Raw genomic sequence first — 11,365 nt, forward strand, 5'->3', positions numbered from 1 at the left:
GAATAAAGTCTGAGTTTCACATTTCATTCTTGACCTCGTAAAAGAAGGAGCTCAGGTCGATTTTGAGCTTTTAACGCCGAATGACTTTCAGGTCTTATTGTCCACGGAGACTCAAAATCAGGCCTGTCTGGTCCCAACTTTCTGCTTTGGATGTTGCAAGAATAAAACCCTATTATACCTCAAACTTTTTTTTTATCTCCTATAAATCCAGTTGTGTAGCTGACCTTATAAACACCTAATAAGAATAAAAAACACCTTATAAACTTACAAATGTTTATAAGACACATATGTCAAGTTAATAAAAATACTGTTCTGTGTTTGAATTGTTATATTCATTGTTCAAAGCCCAGAGTCCAACCGAGTTTGTGTCTCTTCAGTGTTTATGCATTAAAAATACATTTGTTTTTGTCATTTTGATCCTAACAACAAACTGCAGTATGATGTGGACCCCGTAGAGCCCCCCCCCCATGATCCACATGACGTAAAGGACTCATCAGACCAGGCCACCTGCTTCCATTGCTCCCGTCATGTTCCAGGGGTCAGCTTGAGCACGCAGCGTCACACGCAGGAAGCAGCAGAGCACTCTGAGTTCTGACAGCTTTCAGTCATGGTCAGGGTTCCAGGGTTTCAGGGTTTCAGGGTTTTTTGGCTGCAGCAGTTCTTCGTGACCAGACCTCACTCTCCACATGAATTTATGAGCCTTGTGCACCCATGACCCTCCTCTACTAACCACTGCACACCAGTCAGTTATAATCTGAGCCAGTCGTCTGTCCGTCACAATCGGAGACCTCGTCAGAGTCGCTCAGATCCAACACGTGACTTTGTTCTTCAATAGCATGCAACTCACTTGCTGTTTAATATATTGACTTCACCTTTTAGTGGTTTAAAGGCTGTGGCTGATCAGTGTGTACTGTATGTAGTATATTTTCTCAGACTGGAGCCCAATAGTAATAAGCAACACCTCACATCAGTCTACAACATGTCTCATTGTAAAGTTTACATTCTCTCTGATGTTCTGATTATTGGATTATAACATGAATGTTTGTTATATAATTTAAACCAATACATTAAAATTATTCTTATTATAGTGCAAACCTTTTCTGTATCGTGTCAACGGCTGAGACAGATATAGACCTGTTTTATTATCAATGTACAAATTGAATTATAACGTCAATTAGTTTCACTGGTTATTTAAGATTTTTTCTTATGGCATCGTGTTTGAAATTTATTTTATGTGTGCTCTGTTTTTAATCTACATATTCACATACATAACAATATCAGCCTTAGAAAATATATCTGATAATGTTATTAGTCTGAATTAATTACATTAATACCTTGGTTGATCTGATTAAGTGGAAACAATTTATTTTAACAGAAATCCATATGAATGTTCTATAATTAGATCTAATGTCTCAGTTTTAATCTGACTAATTATTCACAGTTTATTTACATCATCAGCTGCTAAATATTTTCAGTATTTTAAATAACAATATAAGAAAATAATTACAGCAGGTACCCCTGAATTATATATATTATATCTGACTAAGTGATAAAATAAATGTACTTAATTCAAACTATCCAAAATGTACTGTGGTGTCCAGCAGAATATTAGCAGAGTCTGTTCTCTGGTATAAAAGCTCTGTGTCTGACAGCGTGATGAAAAAGCTGCAGTGAAGTTTATAGATGATGACAGAGATTTGATGGAAGAGTCACGGCACCGTTCATTTCTCGCCGTGACACAGTGAATCAGTTCAACAAGCTCACGGCCGACAACAGTCCACTATCCAGAATAATGTTTATTGCTTTTGAAGATATGAATCTTTTTCTTCTTTTTTGCACTTTCCATTTTTCCTCTTTACAGTAAAACAAAGAGAGATGACGAGTCAAACCACTGCAGTGTCATTGTTGGATGTGTACACAGACATACACACACAAAGGAAACAGTATTTACAGCTGTTGGTCAGTGTCGTCCACGTGGAGGTGACGCGAGGTCTTTCCTGTAACTCAAAACATAGAGCTTTACGTTAACTTTACAATAGAGCTTTCACAACTAATCATATACTGCCACTGTTTGACAAACCATAGGCATTAAAGTCTAAGAAGCTGTACAATATGGTTTATTGATCAGTCTGTGCTGAGGAACTGGGCCGGAGAAAGGATGCTGGACGAAAACAGATCAACAGTTTTTGAATCTTTTTCTTTTTTTCTGGCGTCGTCAACCTAACCGGATTGCCCTGCTGCTGGCACGGACAAAAAGCATTGATTGAAAAATAATTAAAACAGATTTTCGAGAAAATGCAAAGCCCAGTATTATTCACATTTGACTAATTACAGTACAGTTACACTGGGTGAATGCTAACTATAAAAATAAGTCTACCAGCATATATTTGAACCCAAAGTGTTTGTACATCGGGCATCTGGCAAAAATGACCAAAGGGCACAATTAACTGGGGTTGAGAAAATCAGAGAAAATTCCCAGTGTGACCTCTGACTTCATCATAGAAAAACATCTTCAGAGTGCAGATCGTCCGCCATTAATAATTTAAACTTTGATACACCTAAGCTTATAATTTTTCCAAACATGTTTAAATACGGAATTAAATCACAACAATACAGCTAAATCTTATCATAGTGAATAATAATTAAATGTAATGTACACCATATTAAAATATATACACAGAAATATTCATACAAATATCTAGATTGGCCCAGCTCCCTCTGCTCTCTTTTTCTTCCCTTTTTGGAGAATGTGCAGGAAAATACTTGAACCACAGGACAAAATAAATATTCACAGACTATCACAGTTAGCACTATTAGAAATATGGATCTTTTTAAAAACACATTTGAAGTGACCTGCAAGAACCAATATCATATAAAAGTAAGTGCAAAATGCATTTTGGGGCGAGAGTAACATCATGGAGACGAGATGATCTCTCTGAAGGAGACGTTGACTAAACAAAACACTAGGTGGCAGTATTTGACCATGTCTCGAAATAATTGTCTATATGTAATATATATATATATATAAAATAAATATATGTAATATATATATATATATATATATATATATATATATATATATTACATATATTTATTTTGTATATTTCTGTAAAATTGGGTCGATCAGAGCATCATTTATCGTTTGGTTTTGTTAGTATTGTATTGTCGTTTTGCTGTTGTATTAATAACTCAATGCCTTCTGTCATAGCTTGTCTGTGGACAGCAAATTGTAGAGTAGAGCTTGTGATGTGTAAACGTGTTTACGGACCATGGAGCAATCATTTGGTGTGAGCGGTCAAAGCAGATGAGACAGGACTGTGTTACAGACTGCTGATGCCCTCAAAAGCATAATCCCCATATGTTCTGAGATGGAGAAGTCAGTCGTGTAATAGTGTGGGCAAGTAGAAACTTAGACAGCAAACAGGGAAACAGTAATTTTAGGAGAGAAGAACTTATCTGCCTTCCCTAGAAAAGGTATCTATCAAGACTGATCGCAGAGTTCATGGTTTAAAGCAGAAAAAGCCTCTCAGAGAAACGAAAGGACAGAAGAAGAGAGTCATCAGAGCATAGACTGGCAAGATGGTGGACGCAGGATGTACTAGCTGTGTATCATTTTGCGAGTCTCTGTCTCCCTGTGTCTTTCATGCAGAGCCAAGGAAGGGGAAAGTGACCGAGCCAGGGACGGCGGAGGGGGACTGACTGGAGTCAGGCTCTTCAGAGGATGCGGTGACACCGGCGGGGGGAGAGAGGTGACCGGCGGCAGCGCGCTCCCTTTCTTTCCCTCCAACAGGATCTGAGGCCGGCTCGCCAGGCTTGATGCCTTCCTCAAGCCAAACTCGTGCTCGTTTTCGTTGTCCGAGCTGCAGTCGCTCAGATCTGTGATCTCCAGGTCTGAGTCCGACTCAGGGTCCTGCTTCACCCCACCCCTCCTCTCCGTGGGGCTCTGCTGGTCTGCCCCAGTTCCGGCTGCCAGCCCGACCGCTCCCAGCCCCAGACTCAGACTCAGCCCAGAGCCTGGAGGACTGGCCGCCACCCGATCACCAAGTGTTGCCCCGCTGCCAATGTCCGTCCGACCCATCGTCAGGCTCCCTGGGTAGGGTGGCAGGCAGAGTCTGACTGCCTGACCACCCGCTGTGCCGTTTGTCCCTCCGGTTTGCCCTGCCGCTCCCCTTTCACCCCCAGCTGCGTCCCCAGGGGGGAGCAGGGAGGAGAAGGGGTGAGGCAGCTGGGATAGGCTGCTCTGCAACGGGTTGGGGTAAAACTGGGAGGGGTAGAGGGAGCCAGGGGGCAGTTTGGGGCAGTTATTGAGAGAGAAGGCCCCTGGGAGGTAGGGGTTGAAGCCCCAGGGGTAGTCAAAGGGTGGGTTGCGAGGGTACGGGCCCAGCAGGGACGGGGGTTTGGAGTAGCATGGGGCACCTAGGACAGAGAGAATCCAGAGACGGAGGTTAGAACTCAAAGGGGCCAAAGGTTTCTTGACATACAACATCCAAGAATGTTCACTAATTATGCTCGGTGGTATTAGCAATTCTAATCAGAAGCCACAGGGGCCAATTCTGGCATGGTTCCTTTCAACAAAAAACCTGATGGTTCATTTATGCATGCCATTACTGTGGAGCACCCCCACTTCACACTGCTGCAGATCAGAACTAAAAAGATTCTGCACTGCAGCAGAATAAGAAAAATGTCAAAACACCTAATGAAGTTTACATCTTTAAAATGTTGTTTTAATATTTCTGTATGTTGAGGAGGAATTATTTGGTGCCACGCCGTCACAGGGGGGGGGGCCCTCAACTTGTTGTAAAAATCTACGGGCGAAACAATAAAGAATGCAACAGCAGACCGGTCCGTGCACTTCCAGAGGTTAAATGACTGACAACCCCCCCCCCCCCCCCCCTCTCCCCAATGTTCTGACATGTGATCGTATCTTTTTAGATTACGCAAAGAATTCTAAGCTGTTGCAGTATTTCAACTCAGCTCCTTGTAAGCGTCGCTTGTTAAAAGAAAAAGGGAATAAATGTGAGCTGATGCTGGAATTCTATTTTTAATGAACAAACAATAGCATTGGCTCTCAAGCTACTGTACTTCCTTCCAACTGGAAATCAACTCAAAGATTCTCTCTCTCTCTCTCACCCAGTCTTCCTCCCTCTCTCTCTCTCTATCTCTCTCTATCTCTCTCTCTGTGCTTCTCTCTCTCTCACTCCGTTATTTACTATGCAGGGCTAATTTGACAGTGGTGAAGTCTCTGCGTGCTGGGCCAGGAGTAGCTGGCAGACACATGAATATTGAATCAGTCAGGCAGGCCTCACTTGCTTATGAAAACACAGTAATGGGCGCCCACAGGCCACAAACTGAAGCCTGCACCCTCAATTAGGGCCTTCCTGCCTGGGAAGGGATTAGGACAGCGGGGACACATGGGAGGGTGAGGAGGGTGAGAAGGGAAGAAGGGGGGGGGAAAGGACCTGAGGACAAACAAGAGCGGGGAGGGATGGGGTTTGGAGGGGGTGGAGGAGGAGGGGGCAGGTTGTGTGATGAAGACTGCATGTGAGTGTGTGTGTGTGTGTGTGAGACTACATCTGTTCACCTCTCTCGTTCTATACGTACACACATTCTGATGCTCATACAGCGAGTGCAACAAAGCAAACAAAGGTTGCTGCATTAACATATACGAGCGCACAGGCACTCACGCAAACATACACAGATCCACGCTGCATTTGTTCACTATCAGACGCGGGGAAAGAGGAGGACAAATGTGAGGATTCGTGCGGGAAGTGTGGAGGACCTCTCCAGCCTTCACCTTGCTCCTCACCCCACTGCTCATGTGCATAATTCACAAGCTAACCTGGCCTGTCTCACCTGGAGCGCAGCCTCACTGGTACGGCGCTCTGGGAAAAACCATCTCTCTTATTTCCTTTAACAATAAATGCTCTTGCCTCCCTATATCCTCATTCCTGCACTACCCTCTCCTCCTGCTCCCTTTGTTTAGGAGGGTCCACTTTCTGTGTATACACCGGCCACACACACCTTTGCACACACCCTCTGCACGAGCTGTCATTTTCTCCTCTTGAAGTGGGCCTCGTCTCTGGGATACTAAAAGATTCCTATTTAAGCACCGGCACTTAAAAGTTTCGGACCAAGTTTTCTCCTCCTGTCAAGCTCACCTGTACTGAGGAAAGGGAATGTGTCCAGCCGCAGCTTGTCTCCCTCAGCCCCCGGTGCTGTGGTCCCTCGATCAAACAGGGAAGTTCCTCTGCCGGAGTCTGGCAAGCGGGGAAACAGGGACTGTATGGCCTGAGCAACAGAGAGGAAGAGAGAGAGAGAGAGGAAAAAAATATATTTTTTAAAAACAAGTTAGTGCCATGAAAATAACTTCCTAAATAAATCAAACAAATCCCGCCTTATGGTGCTGCTGTGTTACTGCGGCACAAAGTCACATGTTGACAGCAGCACCCAGCAGAGTGTGATGCAAACAGTGACACAGTCGCAGCAAGGACAGGATAACAAAATAAAGGGGGTGCCATGGGAGTTGGGGGGGAAAAGGGAGGAAGGAGGACGCAGCAGAGGCTCAGGGACTCAAGAGATCTGCGTTGCTTAACAAACCGCATTAATGACCCGCCATTGATCTGATCTGACGCGACCCCGTTGCTTTCCATTTCTTTCATTTTCAATCGATGACAGATGGATACGCCATCGGAGACGGGGATGAGAGAGGGAGCGGGTTAACGTCTTCTTTTGTTTTAAGGACAAGTTAAAACCGTCCCCCGCCGCTGTCGTCTTCAGAGTCTCTCTGCTGATCCCATCTTAAGGACGGCGCAGACAAATGATGGATGAATCGCTCTTACTGTACTTTCAAGTTACGGGCTCTTTCTAGGGCATCAAGATCAAATTATCTGTACACGTGTGTAGTTAAAAAGTAGAGTAATCTGAAGTGTCCATAATACAGTGTAGAAGAATTTAAATAGATTTCTTCATTGTTTGATCTGCTCTAAATATCACATCACATCAATGGGCCTGCAAGTAAAATCACAACATTGTTTTTAAACTTAATTAAAACAATTTTGTGCATGTTTCCCTCTTTGTGTGTTCTGACATAATTGTACAAATTGTAACAACCTCACAGGGCAAATAATGACTTGTATTTTATTACAATCGCCATTAGAGTCAGTGAATAAAAGCTAGAATCCACAAATTGGACCCATTATATTGTTTAAAAAAACTAGGGCATGGACTTGTTAAAGATATTTCAATTAGCTGAAATAAGTTATTATTAAAAAAAATAAAGAAGGAGTAAAGCTGTGTCTTCCAAATTTCTCTTCCTTTTATTCCCTGACTTTTTAAATATAATTTTCTTGTCATCACTTTTCATACAGACATAAATATGGATGTATCAGAATTTAAATTTCAATCAGTATGAGTGGAATTTACCAGATGTGTCAGACTGTGAATGTATTAATATAAAAAAAATGAAAAGCAAAATATGTCTAAATCTTTCCCCCCCACCCTCTCCCCGTTCCTTTTCCTACCCGTTGTACCTCTGGGGTGCAGTCGGGTGCGGTGGTTCCCCCATTGAAGTGATTCTGGGCCAGAAAGAAGGGCGAGTTGGCCATGTCCAGGATGGGGTAGTTCACCAGCACCACCTTACTGAAGTTAAACTTGTAGGTGAAACGTTTCCCTTTGGTTTTGTGCAAAATGCGCTTGTTGTAATAATACCTGTGAAAGAGAAAGAGAAAGAGAGAGGAGAGGATATTGAAAAGGGGATAGAGTGAGGGGGATAAGGGATAAAGGAAAAGGGAAGAGGAAAAGGGAAAATGAAAAGAGGAGGAGAGGATTAAATATAATGCTCACATCAAGGTTTTCTATTTCAACACTAACAGAAAAGAAGAAGTAAACAAGTTCAGTGCTGCGGGCGAGTGCTATGCTGATTTCCCACTGTTTTTATTCATCTCCTTCTTCCTCAGATCAATTCATGTCTCGCTGCCTCCATTCAATACAATATGGTTCTCTAAAGGGGAATTTTATTCAGCTGTTAACAGATAAAAAGTCAAAAAGCTGAATCCCTGTAAGTGTCTGTCGACCTTCACATAGAGTCAACACACAACGACAACAAAACTAAAATACTCCTTTACTATTAGTATTTTTTTCAATCTAAATGTCCTGAGTTTGACATAATTCTTTATTATAATATGGATCATGGCATCAAAGTGAATGAAAAGATATCGTGAGCCAAACAATTAGAAATAAATTTCCACGATATACAAGGCAAATAAATTGATTTCATTCAGATGAACACAAATTTGTCACTGAAAATAATTTATTTTCTGAGAAGTATAAGAGAAGGAATTGTCTTCATCCTTGTATTTGATTTGAACCGTCGACGCAGATGGACTGTCGAAGCCGAGACACGTAAATGTTCACGACAACGAGAAACTGACACAGCGGCAAAGGAGGTGGGAGACGTCTCCATGGCTACGACCTCAGGTGTCTGCCGCCGGGCGCGTGGAGCCGTCGTCAAGCCGGTTTCCTGTGCCCCCCCCACTGAGGTGTCACAGCCGACAGTCTGCCAGGATGCCAGGTTGATCAGTGGCAGAGGCAAAACATGGAGCCATCTGGCTCAGGTAAGAGGAGCAAAGCGCTCAGGTGGGGATGAGGGGGAGCGCACAAGTGTGTGTGTGTCTGTATGTGTGTGTGTGTGTGTGTGTGTGTGTGCTTGTGTGCGTGAAGGGAGCAGGATGATGCAAACGGAAAAACCAACTGACGAGTTATCGCGAGATGGCGTGAACCTCAAATGCCATTCTTCTAAGTGCTTGGATTTCTTTGTTTTAAAGTGACCACAGTAAATGCGCCGCACTCAGGAGGCGTTTAACAACCTCAGCATTAAATAGTGGTGAGCGGAGCCTCATTATGCAGACGCACTATATCAACAAACACAGCAGCATGTACATATCAGCATGTATCCACAGTGGCTGCACTCGGTGCAATGATGTGTACGTGATTTGCTTTGCGTGGCAATTGTGCCGTGGCCCTTAATTGAGCAATTAAGTGAGGCTAATTAAGGAGGCTAATTGTGGCCCCAGCCAATTCATAACAATTAGACTCTGACGACAGCCCCCATTAAAAAGAGGCCAAAGGAAAGCAGAAGGAGGGGGGGGGTGCGAGAACAAGTTGGGGTAGCGCATATTTGCATAAGACAACTGAGTGCAGCCGGGGGTGTAAAATGCTAGAGGTATGGAGCGTGCACAATATTGTTTTAATCACATTCGGCAAAGTTCTGCACCGAACACTTTACCAGTTCTGAAGAACAAGTCCAAGCAATCTCAGGACGACGCTTGATTTTAAAATCCCTATTGATATTTTCTATTCGGCAGCTCAATGGTGAACTTTTCCATTAGGCTGTTCACAGATAAGGAGAAATTGAGGGTATCGACATTAGGTAAAGTCCCACTTTTATCTCTCCATTTTTTTTACCAAAATGGAAAATAAGTGAGGCTTCTGTCAGAGAAGAGTAAACAATCTACGTAAACCGAGGTAACTGTGATAAACATCTTTATCTGATACAAACAGCGTAATTGCTTGACATTCAACACAACACATGCACAGACGCTCGGGCGATGTTGTTTTTCCTTCATACCTCAGAGCCCTGCTCAGCTTGTCATAGTTCATGTGGGGTTTGCACTTCCTGGCCCCCCACAGCCGGGCCACCTCGTCCGGGTCCTTGATGACAAACTCTCCGTAGTCCCCCTGCCAGGCGATCACCCCCTGATACTCCTCCTTCTGTAGCAGCTCCAGGATGAAGTGCCACAGCTGGATCTGTCTGGAGCCGGGACTTGACTCGGGCTTGTAGGCCCAGTCTGGGAAGGCGAACCCTGGGCGGAGGGAAGCAGGAAAGAGCGCAGGATGAGGCTGGAGGCCTGTCGTTTGTCCCGATGCGCACAGGGAGCGGGCGGGTGGTGAGGGGTGCGCTGCCGTCTGAATGACTGATGAGTGATGGAGGTGAGGGATTATGTGTTTAATATCACAGCACGTGCCTTGAGCAATGTTAGTCTGCGCTAATGCCCCCTAGCCTGAACAGATTGGTCAGTGCGATGATGACAGCTCGCTGAGAGAGATCTGATTGATGCTGCTCGAGTCGGAATTCAAGAATCCGGCTGCATTCACATCACTGACCGAGTCGAGCAGCTTTTTAACTCATCCCTGAAGTGAATCAGACACTAACTAGCCTTGTAAAAACATTACAAACATACAACCAATTATCACCAGAGACTCAATTTGTTTGGAAATGTGACCATGGTTCATCTTTTGATATGAATTTTAACATCCAATACTGATGACGATGAGGATCACAACGTTTCTGAAGTTTTAATAAAATTAAATTTGCCTGTTTTCATCCAATTTACAAAGTTGACCCCAGTCAGGAATAATAGAAAGGTAGTGGTTGAACTGGGACTAACCTGGTGTCCAGAGTGCGGGCACCGGGGGGAGCAGCAGATCACTGACGCAGTTACAGTCCATGCCTCCACAACACCTGTGACAAAGAAAAGGTGCAGACGGGAAGGAGAGACACAAAAAGCACAATTAGTTTACTTCTGCATAAGGAACATGAAATTACATCATATCCAAAAGTATTTGCGAAAGCCAAGGATAAACACCCAGCATGGTTTATTTTCCTGGAGTTGAAGTTGAAGTTAAAAATGTATAAGTCTGTTGAAACTGACGGATTGCATAAGTGTCTGAAGGCGCAGCAGGAGTTCAGAAACATACCTTTAATCCATGTGCAATATGACGAGGTTATGTTTCGTATGTTTTTGGTTGCGATCAGGTGTTTGATGGATGTAATCGTATGTGGTCACCTGAGGCTGCGTCTGATGCAACAGGGTGGACATTCCTCCACTGCATTTACGAACAGGAGGAGTTAAATCAACTTTTGAAAACCAAGTCAAAGTTGAGTCATATTATACATTAAAAACAGGGGGTTTTCTTTTAATATATAAAACAACTTGGTTATCCCAGAGAATGTTTTAAGTCCAAAATATCTGCAAAAGTTATGTTCAAGTAAACTACCACTAACAGTTACGTTTAATGGTCGGCCTGAAGAGAGAGGGTTCAACTTGTTGAGTGATTCAAATGAGACAAAGGGAGTATGTCATATTTGTATTAACATTTTACTGTGATTTAAGGGCTATGCTTTTAGTAAAGTGTCTTAAATCTGCTGACTTATTCTTATTACATAATTTGAGTTGGGTTTAGATGTATTCTGTGTTGGGATATGTGAGAAGTTATTAAGAAAACTTATATATTATTGACGTATTTGTTCAAGACGAAGCTAAAAGAGGTTGGACAGATAATACGTGTTATATTTTGTACTAAATAG

General features: G+C 43.2%; 1 protein-coding gene across 1 annotated transcript; it reads right to left on the bottom strand.

Moving 5' to 3' along the window:
• Nucleotides 1-3,598: 3,598 nt before the first annotated feature.
• Nucleotides 3,599-10,506, bottom strand: erfl1 (Ets2 repressor factor like 1). Its single transcript, XM_053433354.1, has 5 exons — nt 10,446-10,506; nt 9,626-9,860; nt 7,530-7,707; nt 6,159-6,288; nt 3,599-4,416 (listed from the first exon to the last, which is right to left on the bottom strand). Exons 1-5 carry the CDS (start codon nt 10,504-10,506, stop codon nt 3,599-3,601), a joined length of 1,422 nt encoding a protein of 473 aa, XP_053289329.1.
• Between the last annotated feature and the right edge of the window lie 859 nt (nt 10,507-11,365).

Source organism: Pleuronectes platessa, chromosome 10, assembly GCF_947347685.1.
Source record: "Pleuronectes platessa chromosome 10, fPlePla1.1, whole genome shotgun sequence".
Classification (NCBI taxonomy): domain Eukaryota; kingdom Metazoa; phylum Chordata; class Actinopteri; order Pleuronectiformes; family Pleuronectidae; genus Pleuronectes; species Pleuronectes platessa.

Excerpts from the sequence above, each read along its gene's own strand:
- erfl1 (XM_053433354.1), bottom strand. The coding sequence starts at position 10,506 with ATGGACTGTAACTGCGTCAGTGATCTGCTGCTCCCCCCGGTGCCCGCA. Across the intron at positions 9,861-10,445 it reads GCCCGCACTCTGGACACCAG|GGTTCGCCTTCCCAGACTGG; the intron begins GTTAGTCCCAGT and ends CCCTCCGCCCAG. Across the intron at positions 4,417-6,158 it reads ATTCCCTTTCCTCAGTACAG|GTGCCCCATGCTACTCCAAA; the intron begins GTGAGCTTGACA and ends TCTCTGTCCTAG.